Source organism: Vigna umbellata, chromosome 2 (genome assembly GCF_029865625.1).
Source record: "Vigna umbellata cultivar VRB3 chromosome 2, Vumbellata_1.0, whole genome shotgun sequence".
In the NCBI taxonomy this organism is placed as follows: domain Eukaryota; kingdom Viridiplantae; phylum Streptophyta; class Magnoliopsida; order Fabales; family Fabaceae; genus Vigna; species Vigna umbellata.
The window spans coordinates 49616452-49642082 of NC_142166.1; the positions used below are offsets into that span (position 1 = coordinate 49616452).

At 31.5% G+C, this 25631-nt stretch overlaps 2 protein-coding genes and 1 long non-coding RNA gene across 5 annotated transcripts; 2 read left to right on the plus strand and 1 right to left on the minus strand.

Annotated features, from left to right (window-relative positions):
* The first annotated feature begins 1671 nt into the window (after positions 1-1671).
* On the plus strand, positions 1672-7299 carry LOC124831295 (THO complex, subunit 5). The gene is made up of 8 exons (XM_047305234.2): positions 1672-2106; positions 2182-2472; positions 3645-3981; positions 4444-4778; positions 4891-5141; positions 5442-6012; positions 6096-6227; positions 6577-7299. Exons 1-8 carry the CDS (start codon positions 1876-1878, stop codon positions 6841-6843), a joined length of 2415 nt encoding a protein of 804 aa, XP_047161190.2. The 5' UTR covers positions 1672-1875; the 3' UTR covers positions 6844-7299.
* A 514-nt stretch (positions 7300-7813) lies between these two features.
* LOC148204199 (uncharacterized) lies at positions 7814-9025 on the plus strand. Its single transcript, XR_015784009.1, has 2 exons — positions 7814-8286; positions 8736-9025. It is a non-coding gene; the product is annotated as an uncharacterized LOC148204199 (long non-coding RNA).
* Positions 9026-9605: 580 nt separating this feature from the next.
* Positions 9606-14263, minus strand: ABF2 (abscisic acid responsive elements-binding factor 2). Of its 3 annotated transcripts, none has more exons than XM_047305241.2 (5): positions 14108-14263; positions 12525-13626; positions 11482-11553; positions 11332-11361; positions 9606-9933 (listed from the first exon to the last, which is right to left on the minus strand). In XM_047305241.2, exons 2-5 carry the CDS (start codon positions 13590-13592, stop codon positions 9859-9861), a joined length of 1245 nt encoding a protein of 414 aa, XP_047161197.1. In that variant the 5' UTR covers positions 13593-13626; positions 14108-14263; the 3' UTR covers positions 9606-9858. The 3 variants fall into 3 exon arrangements, 2 of the variants coding, with proteins under 2 accessions (XP_047161197.1, XP_087963422.1); XR_007028254.2 differs by lacking the exons at positions 9606-9933; positions 14108-14263 and adding exons at positions 10792-11185; positions 11744-11849 and having other exon boundaries at positions 12525-14081; XM_088107296.1 differs by lacking the exons at positions 9606-9933; positions 14108-14263 and adding an exon at positions 10792-11185 and having other exon boundaries at positions 12525-14078.
* Positions 14264-25631: the final 11368 nt, after the last annotated feature.

Genomic DNA, 25631 nt, shown 5'->3' on the forward strand with positions numbered 1-25631 from the left:
CTTCAATGAATATTAAAATTCCGTGAACAAAAAAATCTTTTAATCTGTTTAAAAAAATTTCAAATGGTTCACTGGATTTCAAAATCTATTAAAGAAAAAGAAAAAATAGAGGTGTAGAATTTTTTTAAAATACAAAAACAATTTTGAAATTTAAAAAAAAAATACGGAAGTACCGGAAAAGAATGTGGGGGTGGTGTAAGGTGTAACCCTCAAAAGGTTAAAGTTTTAGAAACTTCGTAGTCCAAATTCTGTTTTTTTTTTCATAGCCAATACCATGTGTTCTTTCACAATGATTCGTATAAATTATTTTGTGGAGTATTATTATGTGAAATAAATAGGAAAAAAAGAGAAAAATAATGTTTGTTTGATGCGTTCAAGAGGCACAAAATATTTCTCAATTAAAATTTTTCACGTTTACAAAAATTATTAGCTTTCTAAAATTTACTAAACACTTATTTAGACATGGTTGGATATTGGAAATGGTGAGAAAGAAACATTATGATTACTCACGATTAAGGTTACAACTAAAAAAACATTTTTTCTTTAGATAAGCTTCTTTCCAAACATGTATACTTAAGAATTCTTTTATTACAACATAACTTAGATATATTTTTTTTCTTTCTTGCAAGTATTTTAAAACCATCCAACATTTTTAATTGACCATACTTCTCTTATATTAAAAATTGTAAGTTTGTATCTCACGATTAAAAAACTCAAATATTATAAACAAAAGTTTATTCATGAACCCAATCACGTTCTTCACATCAAATTTAATAATTATTATTAATTATAAATAATAAAGTCAATCAAAGAGATTATATTAGTACGAGTAAAACTTTATACTAAAAAACCAATAAAAAAGTAAGATTTAGATTAAATATATTTTATTATTATTATTATTATTATTAGGAAAAAAGCATCATTTTGGTATTTTCAAAAAATTATCAAAATTAACAATTAAAAAAATATATAAAAACAAACAAGTCATATTAAAGTATTATGATTTTATTGTAAAAACAAATCATATCAAGATAATATAATTTTAGTCTAAAATATTTTTTTAATATGATTTCAATTTGAAATAATTTAAATTAAACTCGTGTGTCAATTCTAATTCAAAAATATTTTACTCTAAAATCATATCATTTTAATGTGACTTTTTACAGTAAAATTATATCAAATTCTTTAGACTTATCTATTTTTATATTATTTTTTCAAAAACGCTAATTTTAATAATTTTAAAAACAAATTACAAACATTTCGGTGTTTATTTTGCCTTATTATTACCGCTAAAAATCGAACAATAAAAGATATAGAAGAGTAAATAGTACGAATTTGGTCTACTATGGGTGGATTGGATTATATAATTTTAGAAATTTAGAATTTCTAATGTACTTTTGGTGAGTTAGTTGAAAATGCAATGATGCATACCGAAGTAATGTCCTTAAATTACATTTGATAAGATTTTTTAAACATTTGAAATAATATACAAGGGAAAACACATTTCAACACACAGTAATTAATAAAAAATTTAAAGAGAAAACATTTAAAAAATATCAATTAGCCAATCATTATTTCGTTAAATAAATGAAAATTAAGTTAATCTGCAAAAAAAAAAGGTTTTATTTAATAATTTAAATATTAAAAAAAATGTAATGGAACTAAACCCCTCCGAGGACGTTGAACACTGATTAAGCAGCAGTGGTTGCAGTTTGATTGTCTTTCGTCGTGGCCGTCGTAGCCGTCGGAATTTAGTGCAGGAAGGAAGTAACTGGAGATAAAGAAAACGAGTTGTCTCTGACATTGTCTTGGAAGCGAGAAGCGGAAGAAAAAGGAGTTTAGGTCAAGGTTGTGAGAAAGAAGAGAGGAGAATCAATGGAAGACGGTGAGATAGAAGAGGGATCAATAGGTGGTGTAGAGGAAGAGGAGCATTCCTCAGAGCCTCACAAGTCGGAGGAATCGCCCTACGAAATCTTGCGCAACAGCAAGGCTTCCGTAGAGAACATCGTCGCCGACATACTCTCCATTAAAAAAGACCGAAAACCTAAACAACATCTTCGGGATCTCGCTACTCAGATGTTCTTACACTTCATCACTCTACGCCAGGTACTCTACTCTGCACTTCTCTTGCATTCTCATTCTCCGATTTAGTCTTTATAACTCTCTTTCTTTTGTTTTCAGGCAAATCGCTCTATCTTGCTAGAGGAAGACCGCGTCAAAACCGAAACGGAGCGTGCCAAGGCGCCGGTGGATTTCACTACGCTGCAGCTTCACAACCTCATGTACGAGAAAAACCACTATGTTAAGGCGATAAAGGCCTGCAAAGACTTCAAATCGAAATATCCTGACATTGACCTTGTTCCGGAGGAGGAGTTTTTCCGCGACGCTCCACAAGATATCAAGGACTCCGTTTTGTCGAACGACGCTGCGCACAATCTCATGCTCCGGAGGCTCAATTTCGAGCTATTCCAGGTTACTTTGCGATAAAATTCCTAGTTAACGAGTCTACTTAACAATTTGAAATTGGGTGGATTGGAAAATTGGGATAGTGAAACAGAAATGAATGTACAATATAGTTATTGTACGTTTTCATTTTTATTATAAGGGCTTCTGGCAGACGTTTATGCAGTGTGCCTCTGCCCTCAATGTTTTGCATTGAAAAGCTAGAAGCAAGGTTTTTAATTGCACTCGTGTTTTTATTTGGTCCTTGATATTGTGGGAAATTGTGGACGAATGCGACCTAGTTACAGTTGCAAAGACTCCAAAATTTTCGATTTTGTGATTGAAATCATGGTTGCAGACTAATCTTTAGAACCTTGTGGAGAAGTTAATGCTCTTATAGTTAAACACAAGGAGGGGATGAAGCCAACATGAAAATTTTGAAGATCATATAGATGTTAGCGACTCTGACTATGATTCTTTACTACCGTATGCTGAAATCCAAAATAGTGTTATAGAACTTCCTAATGAATTTGAGTTTTTTTTCAAAAAAGATCTTCATTAGGAGAACACTATTTCAAAGGAAAGACTATACACACACGCACGTACTAAATAGAATTTAAACCAAATAAACATATGTATACATAATAATTCTTAAACTCAGAAAATTTCTCGAATATATAATTTTTTTTTAAATCTGTCGAACAATCAACTGAACTGTTTTACTTACTACTATATGAGGCAAGCTCAAAGTTAAGACAACTCTAAGATATGAACCAAATCTCAGGTGGTATTTCCATATCGATCTATGATCTGACTAATGCATGTTTACATGCATACACTTCTTAGGTGGGATTTCCACATCAGTTGAGCACATCATCTTTTATTTTTAAAAACTATAACAAAAAAAACAAACAAAAATTAGGCCTGCTCCTAATTTCACTGCAATTTAGTAGAAAAGCGTTTGTATAAGTGGGACCCACATTTAAAATTCTGTACTTTTTTTTTGTTTTCTGAAGCAAATAATGAAAATTAGTATTTGTATCCTGTTTCCTTCCTCTCCATTTTCACCCATCTAAACATAGGGTTAGTCTTTCAAAGGTTCATTTGTCTATTACTATTCCTTTAGTGACCAAGTGGCTTTGAATTTTTCTTGCAAATAGTTGTAGGCATGCTTATAATTATTATTTCCAATTTTGTATCAGCGTAAAGAACTCTGCAAACATCATGAGAAGCTGGAACTGCAGAAGAAAATCCTCTTGCAGACTATTGCAAACCGAAAGAAATTCCTGACAAGTCTCCCATCACATCTCAAATCTCTTAAGAAGGCCTCCTTGCCTGTACAAAACCAGCTCGGGCTTCATCATACTAAGAGATTAAAGCAGCATCATTCTGCAGAGTTACTTCCTCCAGCCCTATACGTGATTTACTCACAGTTGTTGGCTCAAAAGGAGGCCTTTGGAGAACCCATTGATCTGGAGATTATAGGAAGCCTGAAAGATGCTCAAGCTTTTGCTCGTCAACAGGCTCACAAGGACAATGGTAATGGATAGTTGATTTTTTCATTTTAGCATTATTCTTGTTTGAATATGTGTTGTCTGTACTCTTGCAGCTGATAGCGTCTCTACTGACACTGGATTATACCCATGGACGTTATCTCTTTAATGAATTAACTTTAAACCTGAACTTCACATCAATTGTATTGTTTACTTGAGATATTTATAGATTTTGAAAATTGTCACTGGTTTTATTACTAAAATGTGATAAAAATACAGTAAAGGAAATTTATCACTAGTATGGAAGTACTGCTGTAGGTCATGTTTTATTAATGATCTTTAGTTCATTTTTTCCTGGCTTAATTAAATGGATGTTTAAAAATTTAGAATATTTCTACGTGTGTGCCTGGCATGGCTTTGGAATATCTGTACGAAGTTTAAATGGATTTGTTATTTCCAACATACCAAAATGGAACTTAAGGATTAACTATGATTTTTTATTGTTCAGACAATTCCACTACAGTGGAGAGTTCCAAATTGGAAGACGATGCTCCTGATGAAGAAGAAGATGGTCAGAGACGGAGGAAAAGGCCACGGAGGGTTCAAGCAAAGGAGAGCCTTGACCAGGGGGGAATATTTCAAGTTCACCCACTTAAAATCATTATCCATGTGTACGAAGATCAGCATTCTGATTCAAAATCTTCCAAACTTACCTTAAGGTTTGAGTATTTGGTGAAGTTGAACGTTGTATGTGTTGGAATAGAAGGTTCTAATGAAAGTCCGGAGAATGATATATTATGTAATTTATTCCCTAATGATACGGGACTTGAGCTTCCCCAGCAGGTTGTAGTGCCTTTACACAGTTATTGCATGATTTGTTTTCTTCCTGCAACTGTTAATCTATTCTCTATATTATTATTATATGCCATTTATTTCTATTTGAATGTTGGTGCAGTCTGCCAAACTCTTTGTTCAAGAGGCTATAGCATTCAATACTCTAAGAACTTCACGTCCTTACAAATGGGCTCAGCACTTGGCGGGGATTGAATTCTTGCCTGAGGTGTCTCCCTTACTTTTTACTGACGACAATGGAGCAGCGAAGAATGAAAATGTTATATCTGGTCTTTCACTATATCGCCAGCAGAACCGAATATCGACAGTTCTGCAGAGAATTCGCGATAGAAGAAAAGCTCAATTGGCTCTTCTGTGAGTCACTGTTGTAGCATGTTTGCAGTTTTAGAATTTGAAGGCCTATCTTAATATTAATGAAGATGAATATCATGTTTTGATCAAATTAAAGTTTGCTATCAGTCATTGCTTTGGTTATGTGTTGAATTAGCTTCTTAGTATTGCTGCTTTGTTTGCCTTCCTATTGTAAGATCTGTTTGTGTATCCTGAATTTCGTAAAATTTCATTCTATTTTCGAGCATCTCTGATAATCTTGCTTTACCTATTTGCTTGGGTACACTTGAGTTCTAATTTGATGAATTCTTCACCGGCTTACAGGGAACAGCTAGAATCTCTCGCAAAGCTTGACTGGCCTCGTTTGTCCTGCAGAAGTATTCCTTGGGCTTTTCACACTCCGTTGTGCAATTTGGATAGTTGGTCACCAGTAAGACTTCCACCTGTACCTAGAGAGTCCTCATCTCCTACTGTCATCGATGAAGAGGAGCATGTACAGGAACCAATGGATGCTGATGTAAATGAACGTTCTGATGTCACAAAAGCAGAACCTGAGAGTATTACAGAAGATGGGGAGCTTCCAACTTTGCTTCCTAACATGTCCAAGCTTGACCATTCCACACAGCTGAACTTAATTTCTAAAAGTATCCTTCCTCCACTCAATAAAATCAGGTCACAGAGTTTCAAAAAGTTTGATGACAGTTCTGATTTCTTGCTGGATACTGAAAGTGATCTAGATGAACCAGCGCAGACTGAACTAGAACATGAAAATACATTATCCAATTACCATGACAGAAATTCTGTATCATGGATGGATCATGGACTCAAGGAATTTTGTTTGGTTCTTTGCAGAAAAATCAGTGCAGATGAGAACAATGTGAATTTAGAAGCTAAGGTAAACGAATACTCTCCTTAATCTACTCAGTTTAATTCAGTGATCTATTGGCAATTTCATCTAGACTTTTTACCATTTGACAGATAAAGATCAGTATGGAATATCCTCTAAGGCCTCCTCTTTTTGCATTGAGCGTTCGCTGTATATCTTCTGGGCAAAAGAGTGATAAGTTAGGATTAGAGTGGTATAATGAACTCCGTGCAATGGAAGCAGAGGTGAGTAACTAATCACTCAAGTTGTTACGGGAGTAAAACTATTAGCATCTTGTGTGTGGATATGATTCTCTTAGGAATGGGAATTATGGGATGGGACGGTAATACATAGCAACAATTTAGCTTCTTAGAACCACAGATCACTTTTAAGTTCTTGATAGAACGTTGTGGCCCATGTCCTCTCCCCTCTTCCTTTCCCTCCCTCGCCGGGGTTTCCCCAATAAAGTATAAAGTACAAAAGAAAAAAGAGGAAAAGAATACCTAATATCTCTTCATCATACAAGTGTTACATATTTTATTCATTTTGTCCTGCTCATGGTCCTTGTTTGTGCTAATCCTTTCTAAATTGTAGGTCAATCTACACATACTGAGGATGCTACCTGTCAATCAACAAAATTATGTACTGGCTCATCAAGTTAGTTGTCTTGCTATGTTGTTCGACTATTATTTGGATGAGGCATTCCCATCGTCTGAAAGGACAAATTGTACTTCCGTGGTTGATGTTGGTTTATGTAAGCCTGTTACTGGTCGATTCCTGGGTAGATGTTTTAGAGGAAGGGATCGCAGGAAGATGATCTCCTGGAAAGACATGAAACTCAATTTCAGCTGTCCCCAATAGTTGTAGGTTCTTGTCTGTTGTTTACAAAGACATGAAGACTTCCCGCCAAACTGTCTCAAACAGTAATTCTCAGCTCTGGAGATGAGAAATGGATGCAATAGAATGTGGTGTGAATTTTTACTGTTGCAAGCATATGATCGTACCACTAATATATGCGTTCATCCAGCCATATTACAACATTGTTCTTGGCTCGTAGAACAAGAGAAATGGCGAAGACAGTTATAGAATTTTGATGGGTTCATTTCAGCTGTTGACTTTTTATTATTATATGATTTGATTTCTGGAGAATGCAGCTAGTTCGGTTTCAGTATATTGAATTTATATTAGTTTTACATTACTGAGGTCTCCTTCGTAGTGAATGTAGTATTTTCTTGTATTGATTACTGTGATAGGAACCCAGTTCAAGAGGAACAGAAGATTGTATGATTGATTGAAAACAAAAGCAATTGCAGAAGATATCCCCATGTCATCCCAGAGCCAATGCTTCTCAGAGAAGAAGTGACTCTGTCCAACCTTTCATAAGTTTCGAAGTGAAAGATGAACAAAATGCCACACCCACTCATTTCCATCGCTAACTGTCACAATCAATTCCCCGTAAAGTGGGATGCAGGATATTGAAACCTTCCACGTAACGCCAGCCCTTCTATTAATCCAATCGTATCATTAAGCACTTTTCATCGAGGAACCAAATTCTTCCTGCATCTCCATAATTTCATTCTATACCTTCTTAAATTTAAAATTTTCAAATTTACCTTTCAGTTTTAGTTCCGGATAATCCAGAACGTTAAAAATCAATATTTTCTGTATTTCGTTGGAATACGAAATTTGTATTCTGGAATATCTAACTTTTATATTGTAGAATATATAATTTGATATATAAAATAAAAATTTTACTTTGAAATGTACAATTTGAAATACAAATTTATATTTTTTAAATGTGTATTTCGAAATAAAAAAAATGTATTATAGAATATTTTAAATTGTAAATTTTGGAATATAAAAAATAAATTGCACCTCCATGTTTGATGTTCGGGAGTACAAATTCATAATGTGGCAGTTGCTCGACCTTTATACAAATTGGGTTTTCTGTGCCCCTAAATATTTGCTAGCACTTAAAGTTTTCGGCTTTGCTCATGAAATGTTTGCCATCTCTGATGTATTGTCTTAATAGACTTATTTGGCGGCCCTAGTGCATTCTTTACCAACTGCCTTTATTATCACCCAGCTGCGGTAGAAACAAAACCAACAAGAACTTAAAGAACTCATCTCTACTGAACTGTAGTTCGTTTAATATCAGCTGAAACAGAATTTGATTCTTAAATTTCTACATATATTTCTGTCGATGAAATCTTGATCAGGGAGAAGTTGCTAGAGTTTCATATACCTGTGCCATGCCAACCATTTTGGCTACGGGCAAAGTGGAAAAATTATACATATCGGCAGGTAAGACAGCAAAATTATACATACCGGCAGGTAAGACAGCGCACAACTAGAATGTATTTGAAAAAAATTATATATTTTGGATTTTGTGTAATTTAAACATTTTAAATTATACAATTTAATATTTTTTAAAACATATTTTGAATTATATAATTTTTAAGGTATTTCTATTAGATTACATAATTTGAAATGTTAGTTTTTAAGTATATTTTGAATTATCTAATTCATAATTTATTTTTGGATTTGAAAATGTTTTTTAAAAATTTAAATTCTCTGTTGATTCAATAGAAAATTCAAATTTATTTGAAAAGCGTTTTTAGATTCAAAAGTACATTTTATGTTGCATAATTCAGATTTTTTTTTTCGAACACAGTATGATTATACAATTCAAAAGGTAGAGTTGTTTTTTTTATTATTATTAAGGGTAAAAAGTCTTTCACCATCCCATGCAGGTGCATGATGAAAACATTGAGTACAGGAAGAATTTGCCTTTTGAAGATTGAACCATTAAGTCCAATAATGAGTCTGCTTGTAAAAGCTATGCTGGAATGTAATGTGCATCTTAGATTCTTAGGGGAACTCAATGAGAAATCAGACTGACTGTAGATTTAACATGTTTAATTCACCTTTAGTGTGTCAAATTAGTACTTGAAAATTACAAGTCTCTTAAAGTTACATAAGTAGTAAATTTAATGTTGATTTATATAGTTATTAATTTATTTCATTACAATTAGTGAGTTAATTTGATTCTGTTCAAAATTTGGAAATTATTTTGGACTTGAAATTTGATAATCGGTAGTCCAATTTGATTCTTGCTATCACGGATTGAATTGAGGAATGCATGTTAAAGTTGAAGAACAGAGCTGACTAATAGTTTTCGTAGTCAAGAATTAAAATGGCATCACTGTGTGTAGAGATTAAAATTAATAAATCCTTGCCTTTAGTGATTAAAATGACTTAACAGTTGTCTATCTGAGCAATTCATTTCTTTTTGATATTTTTGAGATTACAAACTCAAACTTCATTTTTTCATTTACTCGTTAGGCTCCCGATCCCAAAGATACTAACCATGTTTCAGTACAATAGTAGTGCCCACTTTTATGAATTAAGAAACAATACGCAACTTTTACGTGAATTGTTCTGAATCCCAGAAGCGGAAGAAAAATACAGTGGTTTGGTTTACTTAATTATCTCCTCCAGAGTTGACAAAAGATGTCTGACTTTTCATTCTCATTTTCATTTTATATGCAAATGATAAAATGGAAGATCTCGTAATTAAAATATGGTGAATGAAGAGAAGTGCATATATTGGACACCCAATCTCACCAAATCAAATCCAGGAAATGTGCCACTTCACAAGATTGTCCAACCAATGGTGACAAGAAATTGGATGTGTGCTGAAACATATTCTCATGATACTATGCATACCCTTCCTAACGTGTTCAAAAGATAAGTAATTCGTGAAAGTTTCCAAGTGCTAATCTAAAAACTACCAGAGCCTCGATCTACAACAGAATACGTTTTTATAATTATGTACATATATTTTAACGGTAGAGTCATAGTACAATCTTCACTCTACCACGGACCAGTTTGTGTTCGTCTGAGGCGTCTTCTCTTGACTTCTCGTTGCAAATTCATCATTTCCTTAACCTGCAATATTATCGGATGAAAGCAAATTCAGTAAAAAGGATGCTTAAATTTGTAATCTCTTACAATATATACTTTGAATCAGTAAGTCCTTGCATATTACAGTAACAACTTGTAAGAAAAAAACACAGACAGAACAATATCAATTAATAGTCCATTGAAATGGGAGCATTTCGTTCGAGTTTGAAAATCCTATGTTTTAGCTTTATACGATTCTGGAACAAGTGCAGACAGTCCTAAACATATATTAACACAACGAAGCAGGGGAGAAAACCCTTATTAAAAAGGAATTCGTCAATTCGTCAATAGGACATTCTAGTTCATAATCACTGTAATTGTATTGTACTCATCAAAAGAGCTCCAAGTTTGGGGCATGACAGGCTAATATGATGAAACTTCTGAACGTGATAGTTGTATATAGATATGATATCTTATCCAGGAATTTAAAACATAAGCACAATCACCGCACGGAACTGACATTTCTTCATACGGAAAATCCTAGAGACTTCTAAGCTGAAATTCCAAAACCACTCCTCCACTAATGTAGCAAAAATTTACCCACCCACCCCCAACAATAAAAAACAACCTAACTAGTAACAGATTGTTCCAAAAGACTTTTTGGACACAAGCCATATGAACAGATCAGTAACCTGGTTTACATGGCTAAAATTATCTGATCTCAAAAATACATTCACTGACAGTGATTATTGCTGATGTCTCTCTACTACAACCTTTCATGTGATTCTATTGTAAGATTGATAATTACTAAGTGAACAGGATTTTCAGTTCATTTAAATGGTTATATTAAAACATATTTCTTACTAGCTTTACATAATGATCATCAAATCAATTCAACACCCATAAACCAAAGAAAAAATGTCTGAGAGACAGAGACTAAACTAGAGAATTAAAAGTGATCCTTACAGACAATACATTGACAAATATTTAATCAAATAAAAATGGACTGAAACACTTGTTTTAGTAATTAATCGCATGACATAATTAACAGAAGAACCTAAAGTAGGTGGTAGTTCAAATCAGGTCTATCATTGTAGCACAATTTTGCACCAAACCTACCACCTCATTCATCACAAGTTTAACATGACCGGCACACCAATTTGTGCCGCTGATTGGCATAGTTTGTGACCACATTTTCTTCGGTTTGCTCCATTTGTCGGTGAATATTTTTTGTGGAAAAAAATGGTCTTAGTTAAGGACTGACAAAATAATATGTACTCGTGTAGAAAATTTAACCCTGATTCATGATATATGTTAACCAATCAGTCATGCAACAGGACATAAGGTTACAGCACTCCCTAAATTAAGGTCTACAAAATACTTTACAAGGACTAATGAAAAATAAAAACAGCAAATGGAATGCTGACAAAAAAAAAAACTTACTTGATTTTTCTGAATTTCCATGATTTCAGCCTGCAATACGCAAATAAATGTCGATTAGAGAAAATTTTAATGCGAACATACGACATAAATTCGTATACATGGGTGCTTGCATTTGTATGTGAAGTGACATGAGTCAATAACCATAATTACCTGTTTTTTCACAAGTTCTTGGTTCTCTTCTTTTAACTTTGCAACTTCTGCTTCCAATTCCATGGTATAAGCCTGAAACAAACAAAATGAAAATGTGAGGCCGAACTTACACCAGAAAAATAAATACATCTTACAAAATTTCAGCCTGCACTTCCTCCCACGTTATGTCTTGCAAGTTAATACATTTTTACTTATTATATGCTTCTTTGGATTTTATGATGATCCAACTGTTAGTGATGTTCCCAACCAGCTGTTCAATTACCTTGTAATAACCTGGATCTTTACAACTTCTCATGATTGTAACTTCTCAATATCTTTCACCTTTCATCAGATCAGATCGCTATCATATTACCATTCTGCTGCATAATCTTTCAAGGTATACAGCATGTTCACAGAGGATAAAAGCAGAACGTCAATGGCCGAGCAGTATTACTATTAGTAAAGAAATAACATGACGCATATCGTCATTATATTCTTTCGATTTTAGAACTGAACATTCACTAACCCTATTATAGAAAATTATGTGGCGTATTTTCATGAAAAATGTTACAGCTACTCCTCCCTCCTTTCTGATATTGAGAGTAAAATCTACAGTCTGCAACGGCAGGCATTTGATTATCTCATACCAGTAGATGGAGGTTGCAAGACAACAGATGAGTTGTAGACAAACACAAGTTTTATCATAGGCTCGTCTTGCATTTAGGCATTTAAACTGAAAGTTAAAGGTGTTTAATTAAAGCTTGAAAACGTAGCTTACAACCCTCCCAAAGCTCTTTTTAGCTGCTTTTTAATAAGCTTCATGCTAGCTTGATCTCATCAAAGTTATAGATTAAGCCCTAATGACATAAGCTCTTTTTAATTAAATTTTTACTCAAACATGCCTATGTACATGTTTAAAGTGATTGCATCAACCCATTGATATCCTTATGTTCTAACTAGAGAAATTAAATCAGTCTTTTTGCATTTAAGTAATTGTTCCTTTGAATATACAAATGCAAGAGAACTATGATTGCTAAATTTAGGATAGTGGAACAAATATTCACCTGCTTGCGTGCCCGTGACCTGGCAGCTGACTCTCTGTTCTTTATCATCCTTCTCTGCCTCCTCTCTATCACCTTCTCCACAGCTCCTCCAGTCTTCCTCCCCCGCATGCCTCCGTTAAAGACATAAGGAACCGGTGAGACAGACGAGGTATCACCATTGCTCTTGGTCATCTTATCACCGGATATTTGGTTAGCAGCAGGAGACCCAGTAGCAACATGAACTGACCCAGGTGCCAAACCAACCCTACCAATCCCTCCACCTTGCACGCTCAAACCCTGATCACCACCGAGTCCCACAATCCCACCCCTAACCATTCCCTGGGGCATCTGAGCAGCTGCATAAGACATAGGACTCTGCTTAGGAAATATCTGCTGCTGATGCTGTTGCTGAGACTGTGGACTCTGCATCTGTGGCTGCTGACTGGACGATCTCACCCCATTAACACTCAAAGGCAAATTGGCAGAAGACTGAAGACCCACCAGTGGATCATTGTTCAACCGGTTACCCATCAAACCGGTAGCAGTAGAAACCTTGTTCATCTGCTGGAACCCAAACCCCAAACCGTTGTTATTCCCCGCACGAGCCAGATCCATGAAAACGCCGTCGTTTGGCTTCGCATCTTCTCTAACAACACCAGCTCTGACCAGAAACTCCTCCAAAGTCATCTCTCCCAGAGTGGGCTGTCTCGGCGTCTGTGCAAGATTGGGCCCTCCGTGCCCACCGTAATCCTTCGAAATGTCCTTCCAAACCTCATCCACTGTCTTCTGGCTCAGAGTCCGCGGCAGGGTCAGCGACCCCTGCCGTTGCAAATGGCTGACGCCGGCTCCTACGTCCTCGGTGGCAACGCCCGCCGAAGCCATTGTCTGAACCTCCTCCGCCGTCCAAATGTTCTTGAGCAACTCGTCCATGTTCATGGAGCCAAAGTCCTTCCCGGAACCTCCCATGCTGTTCATGAACTCGTCGAACGTCAGCGAGTACACCGACGGCTGCCGCGTGAGGGAGAAGTTCCCCACCGGCCTCCCTCCTCCGTCGCCACCAGCTTCATTCCCGAAGCTCTTGAAATTCATATCGAAACTATGAACAACCAAACACAATCCCAACCTGATCCGAATCCAAATCTCAGTTTTCCACCAAACTAACACTGGTCTGTTTCTTAATTTTCCAGCAGGAAATTCAGAGAATCATGAATTACCAACCAAGTACAAACTATTTACATCCAAATAAAAACCTAAAAAAAGAAGAAGCAGAGAGCTTGCAAGAATGATGAAACTACAAAAGAGGCGTTAATCTATTGTGAGTGAGTGCGATACAGTTGGATTGTGTTACACTTACATTTTATCTCGGTAACCTATTTTATCTATACATATTATAGAGGAAATAATTAGATATAGCATCCTAGTAATAAGATGAATTGAGATCCGAATTTGAACCCTAGTAGATGATATTGTGAAGAGAATTGTTGCGTGTTAGTGTTTGAAGTGAAAGATAGAAAAGATAGAAAAGATAGAAATAAGAAAGTGGAGGAATAAAAGCAGATAAGAATTTGTAAGCATATAAAAAGAATGGAGGGCAATAGCAATACCTTTGCTATTTATTTTACAAAACTTAGGTATTCCCGATTTGGTATGATTTTGGTGTCTGATGAGAGTTTACACTTCCTTGGCTGCGTTCCTCCTTCCTCGCTCTCCAACCCTCTGCTCCAACCGCCAAGTGTCCTTCTGTCTCTTCACACTAACAATCCCTTAACTTTTATTTTATCTTGCTAATTCAATTCAAATCTCTTTTTTTTTTTAATTTCAACTTTCCTTCTATTATTGCTTCTTTTCAAAATATCAACCCAAAAAAAACTTTTAAATCATATATGGCTGAATTAGTTTCCTAAAATATATCTAATGCTCCTTTTAGATATCTAAATATCTTCTTTTATTTCAAGATATTTTTGCTTTTCTTATTAGGATAATAAATAAACATGATATGTAGGTTTATTATCCAAAATCACTGTTTGGTATGTTGTGCTCGGTGACATGTTATTAGGTCGATATTTCAACTTAATATCATATGCTAAAATTATTTAAACCTTTTTTTAGATTTCTAAATTAAATACAAAGTATGCTAATAATAATAATAATTTGTGAAATATACTCGGGTTTGAATTTACTTTAATACAAGAGTCTCGATTAAGATTTTGTTAAATCACTGTTTTTAATCAAATTTTGAATATTATGCTTATCAGATAATTTGTTTCAAAAATAAAGTAACCTGACTGTGAAAAGAGCTTCACGCATGGTGTGTGAAGATTATTTAATAAAGAACTTTAATTTCAATTTTTTAATTTTATTATATTAGGTTCCAACACAAATAACTAAAGACGCGTTTTGTTAACGAATATTCCAAGGTGTTGATTTATGAATTAATAAAAAAATCGTATTTTCAAACTGATAATAATAATATGGATTGGAATAGATCTAAATTAGAATGGTATTTGTAAAAATAATATTAATATTATTATTAAGATGTGTGTGATAATAAAGAAAGCATTAAAATATGATGAGAAAGACATAATAATGGAGTTTGCAGAGTGCCGACTTGGAGAGGTGTACCAATGAAAAAGGATTGTGTGCGATGTGATAGCCAACCAATAGTATTCCGCTTTCTGGGAGAATCTCAGCCGTACACGTTTCTGATAAAGGTATGGTCACCAATTCCTGCTTTCTTCCTTGCACTGAACACTGTCCTTCCACCCAATTGTTTTAAAAAATTAAATAAAGTGCTTCACCATAACACTTTTCTTCCTATCCTATAAAAAAAAGTATGTATCATAAAAGTGCTGAAAGAAACCAGAGATGATAAAGTATACCATACTTACTTATTAATGTATTTAATTCATTTAGTTATTAATAAATATTTTACTAAAGTTATGCAGAAAAAAAAAAACTAGAATTTGTAACTAGGTTAAAAAAATGGTATAACTCGTATTACTTTTGTAGTCTCAAACGAGAAAAATAATTCCTTGATTGACTTTATTGTTTAATCTTCTATTTGTAAATAACATTTTTTATATCACTGTTACAATTAAATTTATAATTGAGGTTCTTGAAGTGTTAAAACAGTTTAACTTAGTTTGTTAAGATTGAATTATTATAAAATTCTTTGATATTTATTTTATTTTTACAAATAAAAAATAACCATGAAATATCTATATCATTTGTTGGCTTGTCCAAAAATCTATTTTCAATACACATGTTGTTAGGAGTCAAATCCAAACTAATGTGTTTAAATTTTTTATCTATGCCAAAATTTATTGATGCAGTTATTTTCTAATTCATTCCTTTTTACTTCTTCCTTCTATCGTTCAAAAGCATTTATAACAAGGAAAATCAAATCCTTGTGCATTCATATTAACTATAGGAATTGTGAGTTTTTACCCAAGTTTTTTATATTCCATTTTATTTGTATATAACTACTTATACATTATTATTTCTTACACTGTTTTTCTCCTATAATAATTTTCAAATTAGCCAACGGTATTACAATTTTATCGTCTTTTTATCTTATTTTAATAATGTGAAACAAAAACATAAAACATCTCTTCAGTCCACGTGGATAGATATAAAATAATTTTAAATAGTACAATTTCACAGCTTGTAACGTTTCATTATAATAATTACATTATACTAAAGGGTTTAACATCGCGTGTGTGTATATATATATATATATATATTACTTCATAGCCGACTGAACGGTAAAGGTGCAGAAGAATCGTCCAACCGATGATACCTCTCAGGTCAATGAACTGATCGGTAAAATTAGCCCGGCCCGACCGATGATACCTCTCATGTCATTGACAATTAATATTATCATTCATTGGTGGTTAATGAGTCAGACCTAAGGGTAAGCTCATTATAATTTATAAATATTTGTCTGGCAAAGGGTACAGGTAACTGGAACTTGAACTTAGAGCTCTGATAACTAAATCTTGATTACAAGATTACTACGCGAGGTCACTGACTTGAGCGTCGGAGTGTCTTTTGCATGCACCCTCCCCCGCGGCTTGGACAAGGAGAGGAGAGAAGACAACACAACTGGACATCGGAGCAGACAACTTTAAATGTTTTAGATTAGGGTTCTAAATCCGGCCGAAACTATATATATATATATATATAATTTTCAAAATAAATAAATTATTATATATTTACACATGTATCGATACTATTTATGGGTACTCCCATGTGAAACATTTTAAAGCAAATTAAAAAATATATATTGAACTTTTCTTGTTTAATGTTGATGAAAAAGTTGTATATAGGTAGATTGATTTCTTTCTAAATTATGGAGACAAAATAAAATCTAAGTTACATGAGATCTTTATAAGGTAATACACACATTGGTCCATATGTCCGCATCTCTCCATTTAAACACTGTCTAGGGCCACCAATATTTGACTAATAAATAATGTAATTATAGAACACTATAGTTATATTTATATAATCAGTTTATAAACATATATTTTTATTAAAATAATATTTATTTTAAATATACAATAATAATAATACAGTTAATAATAACATAATAACATTCACCACAAATAATAATTAAATAATCGATATTAATTTCATTAGAAATGTTTTTTAATATGTTTATTGGATTAAATTATATTATTTTAATAGTTTATAATATTATTTTAATAGTTTATAATAATAACAGTTATAAGAGGTTCTGAAGTTTGAAATTAAAAATCATTTTCCTCAGTTGAACCGATTTTTTTTATTAGAATGCTACAAATCTGAAAATGATATATAAATCGTTTTGGTAATACGTGTCAAACGAGCGTTGTGAACAATGTTCTAAGCTAAAGGATGATCCAATCGAAAGTTGAGAGTGAAATAGAAAATGATTAGGAACGGCTAAGTGTGAAATTTAAGTACAACGGTTTTTTGGGACTCTGCATAATATCTGTTGCAAAGCCATTGGAGACTCTTTTCATTTCTGCACCCACTCCCACTACATCCTCATCCTATATATCAATTACACTGTTTCTAACATCATAACATTATAAAAATCAATTTAACTCAGTCTCTTTTCTTAATTTATTTTTGAAATATTCATTTTTACCGTGTCAAACTGTTTTATAAAAAGAAATATTAAATTCACTTATAAATATTAATTATGGTTAAAAATTTTAGACTAATTAAAGATAAAACTAACTTACAAAAAGTATAAACTTTTTTTACTTACAATTTTATATTAATTAAATCTAAAAGTTCAATTTCTAATATATATTATATTAAATTTATTTATATGTTTCTATTTTTGGGTTCATTCATTAAACAAATATATTTGTTGAATATCACTGACTATCAATGTCGTGCTTTTCTCGACCCAGCAATAGGTCATGGTGGATTTCAAATTGTGTGCAACTGTTCCAAATTATGTTAAATTTTAATATACCTTGAAATGATAAAACGTAATATTTAATATAGGTAAGGAAACATTGACTTTGAAATGTTTGGTTGAGAATTAAACGGTTGTTGTGATACACACGCATTGTTATAAATTGTCCATAAAATTTTATAGTAACTAATCATTGAATATAATATCTCGTCACATCAAAAATCACTCCAGATTGAATGATTCGTTTGATATTGTAGTTAAAACAAAATATTAATGTCGCGTTTGCATGAATAAACAAAAAAGAATAATAATGATGAAACAAAATAAATTTATTTAAGAATTAGAATAATTATGAATAGAGAACAAACAAACCTACTTCCTAACTAGAATTAGTAACAAGAAGATAAGGATTTGAGGATTGTAGAGTCAAACAATTAAGCTAAAGTAGTCGAAAATAATCTCCTCCACACAAAATTTACATCCACGTCTATCTTTAGCCCACTCACAAACTAAAAAAAAAAGTTTCAAGGTATTTTTGCTCTTCACGTCTCAAATTTGCAAACTATTTTCTTATATATAGAAAAGATAAAAAAATGTTTATCTTCAAAGTCTTTGTTTTAAACTTGTTTCACACTATCATCCAAACCAAACCATAAGTAGTCAACTATTTCAAAAGAAAAAGATATATAAAATAAAACAAATTCTCCTCCAAATTAAATTCAGTGTGTGTATATATATATATATATATATATATATATATATATATATATATATATATATATATATATATATATATATATATATATATTCTGTTGGATTAGAACGAGAATGATTCATGTATAACTCTCCTGTTTGGACGAACATTTATTTTTTCACTCTGTTATGGGTGATGACGCTCAAATCAGATCTTTTCTCTAAAAGTCTAAAATAATTAAATTATGCAAAAGTGTCTTTTACCCGAAATTAAACATTTACTTATAGTGTTTAAAAGAATCAAACTTATTAATATATTTTTTAATGGTCATTAATAGTACCTTAAATATTTATCAATGACAGTTACCGCATTAATTACGCTTTAACTCTTTTAACTGTAGTCGTGACTGCGGCTGCGAACTTCTTCTCTGTATTCTAATCGATCCTTCTATTCGACTCAAACACGTAGTAACATCCAATCGGTCAGTTCTCACCCTATAGTATAGTGTGTATATATATATATATAAACAATTTTGATAAGAAATTTCATTAAAACAAGAAGTAATAAATAATTAATGAATAATGTTAATTTGTTGTTGTAAGAGGTATGTGGTTAATTAGGCGGCGAAAATGTATAGATGCATTGATGTTGGCTTTAGAAAAAGTGTAAATTTAGGGATTAAGTGGATATGTATGCACAGTGATAGTGGATTGCAAAAGGACAAGCAAGCAGCATTGTCAATTCCGCGTGAAAAAGAGCACTACCTATTGGGGTTTCTGTTGTTATATCACGACTCCCATTTTTTCCACCCATTCAAACCAATGCTACATGCAGATACAAAACAATAACCATAACAAAACAAACAACGCACATAACTCATGCTTGGACCAAAAAACTTACAACAGTATCAAAATTAACACCCTATTACATCATACATTCATTCTTGTTTTCTCATGTGAGTTACGTTTCGCATGTTTATCAATATAGTGTATTAAGGGTGATTTTCAAATCCTAAGTCGAAGCATTTATGCTTAATTGTGTTTTATCTCAATCTCACATTGTTCGTTACTATTTACTTGATTATTTTAACACAATTTTCTTTTCATATTTTCATCATACTTTTACAGTTTTTCTATTTTTAAGAAACCACTCTCCTCTCTTTCGACAACATGGTATTGTTGTTTTATAAAATATTTTTCACCATTATACTTCTCAAAGTAAACACCCTATGATAGTATATGTTTTCTTAATATTAAACACATACGATACAAAAAAGACACTATATTAATCGGTATGTATAATTAGAACACACGTTCATAGTTAGTCTCAAACATATAACATAAAGGAATTTAAAAATATGTAACTTAAAAAAAATGAAATGGATAACTAATGATAATAAGAAGACTTCAAAATGAAAAAAAAAATGTGTTCAAAAACATAAATTCAGTCAAACAATAAAAACTTGTTTGAAACGTGGGGTTGAGGTTAATTACTTAATTTTCAACATATCGTCAGTCCAAGTTCAATTCGGTAAGAGAAGTATTTTATGCGTTCAAGTCGCTCAAATGATATTTACGGGTACTCTTTTTTCAAAGTCATATCAACTTAGATAAAAAAGAATTAATGTTATAATTAATACGTGATTTATCTTTTTACCTCAAACATTTATTTATAGGTTTTGTGGTAGACTTTTGATTAAAATCGACCTAATTACAATCAAAACCTGAGTAATTATACTTTAACCTTGAATATAAAAAATTGGAGTTGATTTACTTTAGTCATGTTCGGACTATTGAGTCTCATGAACTATTGTTGGGTTTGTTAGATAACCGTTCAGGTTTTGTGACTTGTTGTCTAGGCCATAGGTTGATCATGCAGACTTGTGATTTGTTGTCGGCTCATTCCAGTTATAGTTGACTAGACAATCATACAATACAAAACTCTTTATTTAAAGTACGATTTTTTCGTAAATGTTTTTTTTACTTAAGTTGTGCTTTAAGATGTATTTTCTTATATTTTCAAATTTAGGATAAATATGTTTTCGGTGTCTAGATTTTAACGTAAGATTGGAACTCATCCATTTTCGAAACTTTGGCATAGGTGGTCTCCAAATTTTAAAAATATGGATATTATCCTTCTAATCCAATTATGTTAAATTTTTTTATGTGTCAAATACATTTCATACTATCATTTGAGTAGTTTATACGATTTGACATGTTCCCTCTTTAATGTTAGTTAACAAACGCAATTGACACGTCAAATAGTATAAGCACGTCAAATAATATAAGCTACTCAAATGCTAACATGAGATGTGTTTGATACGTTAAAAGAATTTAACTTAATTGGATTAAAAAGATTATACTAATTCATTTTTAAAGTTTGAGACTAAAATGTATTAAAATTTTATATAATGACAATTTCGTATAAAAATTATGAGACTAAAAACATATTTAGCCCTTAAATTTATCCTTATACAAGACTAAAACTCATGCTTATATGCATAATTTTCTCTTTTTTAAATTTTGTTATCTATAGCATTTTTTTTATATAAAATATATGTTAGATTATGTATCGTGACATATAAGTTAGAGTGACATTTTAAAACACACAAATAATTTATCATTACATTAAAAATATTATTAAAAAAAATGAAAAACACGGTGAATCAAACTAAATTCATTTACAAAAAATATATAACAAATTTGTAGCTATCTTTCGATTCAGAATTTTAGAACCATAAGAAATTCAATTAGGAATATCATTAGGGAGAGTCACTTGAAGATGGTGCATGAATTGCAAGAGAGAAATTTCACTCAAAAAAGAGGTAGAGTCCAAACAAAATTAGCCTAGACCTGAGAAAAATGAATTAGTATAACACCATAAGAAAAATGCATCTAGCAAAACACTATAAATCATTCCAAAAATTAATTATAACACCATCACCAACAATTCAATAAGTATTTTCCAATACAATATCGTAAAAATCTCTTATTTCGGACCAAACAGAAGATTAAAAGTAAAATAGTGTTTGATATGGTACTTGTTTGAATAAATCCATTCAAGGAGCTATTTTTATTCATTGATTCTAAACCTAATTTTGTTAGGAGTGTTAAAGTTATTTTAACTTGTAATGAAAGATTCATTCTCTTCTCTTATCTTGGAGTTCTTATTTTTATACGTGCTCCTAAATTACACTTTTTACAAACTTGGACAAAATAGATGAGATCTAAATTGTCTAATTGGATATTCTTAATATAATGGAAAGAATAAAACTTGTTAATAGGATTATTTTTGTTTTTCCTTTCTTATTGTTTCTATAGATAGTCTAACACTTATAAGTAGGTGGGACATTTTATTTTAATTGGAAATATCTGCAAATAGGATATTAGTCTTGACTAATTGATATAAAATTTTCTATTCAAAAATTGAGGGAAGTCTCATGTGACAAACATTCAAATAGAGAATAAAATATATATTCCCAAGACCTTAAACAAATTTGATAATTAATATTTTTACAATTATAGATAATTTGATAATTTGAAAATATTTATTATAGATATTCACAAATGCAATTATTTTTTATAATTGTAATGCCAATGAATCAATTCCCATGACTCTGTTTTCAAGATGAAATTGTGAATATACCAAGAGCACAGAGAGCAGTTGTATTTATTCCATTTGTCTGTGAAAGGAAATGCAACGAGAACGAGAGTATTTTTGGGTAATGGGTGCAATAAAAAACCCTTAAATTTGGGCCGTGAATATGAAGTGAGACTGTGCTGTCACTCTAAAAAAATCTAAATTGAACAGACAACATAAGATTTAATTTTGAGGCAGTTTGTTTAGACAGTAATAAGAAGAGTGTTTTTAGGTTTGGTGCATTTCTTGTAGGAAAGAGAGACATATGATATTATTTTGTTGGTTGAGAAAGGGAATAAGAGTATAATATGCAGGAAGTCTGGAAAGGTCCAAAGTGGTTAGAACAGCTCAGCAGCTTTTGAAGCAATGAAGAAAAAGAAAGTGACATGAAGAGTACAGATGTTGCAAAGAGAAGATGCCATTACATTCTAATATTATGTTTGGGACCAACAAAAATGGAAACACAACACGTGTCCAACCAACACTTCTCGCTACCACACCCCATAAGTGCATGCCACATGCACTACCAACAAAGAATCTCAATTCTCTGCCATGCCTACATTTTTAGACCATTTTCCTTTATTCTATTTTTTTACCAATATTTATGTATTACTTAATTGATTAAAAGGACTCAACATATACAATTTCATTATTTAAAAACACAAATTTAATATTTTTTAACTATGTAAATAAAATAGTTTACTTCTTCATACAAGTTTTCTTCGTGACTAAAATATTAAAAAATAAGATCGAATGGTTAATCAATAGAAAAATTAGAATTAATTTTGATGAATTTAAAATAAAAGTGTACTTATTGTTAATTAAATTAGGTAGTTGTTAATTTAAATCTATCAATATATATAAAAGATAAGAAGATAAGTAATTACATTTAATTTTATATAAATTTTTAAAAATTAAATATTTTTTTATTTTTACGTTAGAATACTTGTTACAAATAATCTTCTAATTTGATAGAACAAACTAGTTAGATAGTTTAAAATTAGACATTATTATACTTAAAACGTTGATGTCGATCCACGTGAAACATAATTATTTTTCTTTTATAAAGTAATTAACAATGAGTTTCGATGCATCCGAAATATAACTATTTTTATTTTATAAAGTAATTAGTAATGAGTTTCGGTCTTCACCATTTGTATTCTATGATGTGAGGATATGCAGTTGTGTAAGTCACCTTTGGTATTTAATTGCATAAATGGAGAGTGGGTTTTAAAAGCTAGGAACCAATCAGAAGTGGACACTCAAGTTTTACAAATTGTAGGTCTGTTGCATAGTTTATCTCAAACAACAAAATACATTAAAAAGTCAAGGACGCACAAAATGTTAAGCACGTGATGGTGAGATTATAAGAGATTTTTTTTTCCTCAAAACATCATGGCTTTAATGTTTATTAGGTCAAAGTTACTATCTCCAAAAAAGCATTTTTAATAAATATATTCTGATTTGCGTTATATGTATTATATGCTTATTTTTAAAGATGTGACGAGAGATTACGTGATAAGTTTATTTAACAACGTTTTTGAACAAATTATATTCGCAAATATAAAATATTTATGATATGTCACTTTTTAAAACTAAAACAAAATAAATTTTAGTAAGTTAATTGATTTATCTTTCAACAGAGTCCAAAGTTAACTTAGTCCTAAAGATAACCATTAAACATTATCAATAATGTAATATTTGTGATCAACCAACAAAATTTTAAGAACATATGAACCTCATATATGAATAGATATCATAAACATTTTAGGATTAACTCTCTTAAAGATTGTGATAAAGTCGAGAAAAAGGACAATCAAATTATTTGTCATTTTTCTTATAAGTATATCCATAATAGCTTCAAATGAGTATGCATAATTCATATATTTTAGTGGTTATTTGTTATGGTTCCAACTTAGACATTATTCTCCACAAAACCACGACCTTTTACACCAACATAGTGGATGAACATGTATAGAATTATTGAGAAGAATTGAAGTAGAGAAAAGTATGAAATATAATTGGAAAAGGAAGAAAAATATTTTGTAGGCTATGGAAGGATGAAACAAAATAAGTTGGATGAATTTTTGATAGCCCAACTTTATCCTATTATAGTAAAACTAAAAAAAATAAAGGAGACACGTGGCACTTGTGGTATGGAGCTTTGAAGGGCTGAAGTAAAATTAAAAAAATTGGTTCTTTAATTGGTAATAAATTTTGTGGGAAATTGTCATGAAAATTTGATGAGGATAATAAGGTGGTGGAGGCTTCACGGATGCTCTCAAAGTAAAAGTTAGGTGCGTGGACCACTGTGATTCGTCTATGTCAACGACTCAATGAACTTCTGAAATAAATATATTAGGAAATTTGGTGCTTTCTGAGTTGGCAAGTAAGAAAATAAAACGGAAGTTAAATTCTTATATTATTATGTACTTATATTTGAAACTTCTTATAATTACCAATTGCTTCAAAAATAAACACGAAAATTATAAATAGTTTCATGTTAAAAAAGGACATATTAATACTATGAATAATATAAATACCATATGGTCTCATCCCATTTCTAGTAATGATAATTTGAAAGAATTGATGTTCAATTTTTTTATATGAGGTTGTGTAAATATAAATGATGATATAAAAGTATTCAAAATATATATAATGAAAACTTAATTAAGGGTAAGTATTAAGTATTTTTATTTAGATTTCTATTAAAAATTATTAAAAAATGTATTGAATTTGAGAAACGAATTAACTATTTTAGAGAGAGAAAAAACGAATTGACAAATTCAAAAGATTAAAAATAAAATAAACAAGTTAATCAGTAAATTAAAGACGAGATAACAAAATTTATTAATAAACAAAAATAAAAATATTTTAAAGACTCAATTTTAAACACTTAAATTATTTAGATACTTTAATGAGTTCATGCAGACTAGGTTCTAATGGAGCCAGCTCCCCCATTTTTACTTTGATTGAGGATAAAAGGAGAATTTTAAAATTTATGGGGTGTAGAAAGAAACAATGTGGGTGCTGGAAGAAATGTCCACTGTATTAATATCATGGTATATTTCATGGAACAAAAGCCCAGCTTAGTTATATCATGGTATATTTCATCAGCATGAAAAAAATAAATGGATCCAACTTCCCTCATCCCACAATTTTCTTTTAACACCTTCCATTAATTTTGAAATGAACTTTTTAAAATATATTTTTTACATTTTAAAAATTATATTCCATACTAAAAAGGTAACAGAAAATTACAATTCCTCTCATCCAGGCCCACAGAGATTTCATTCCTAATTTCACTTCTAAACAAACCGAAGGTTTATTTTTACATTTTTTTTCCATCATCTCCAATTATTTCTTCCTTATCTCACTCTAA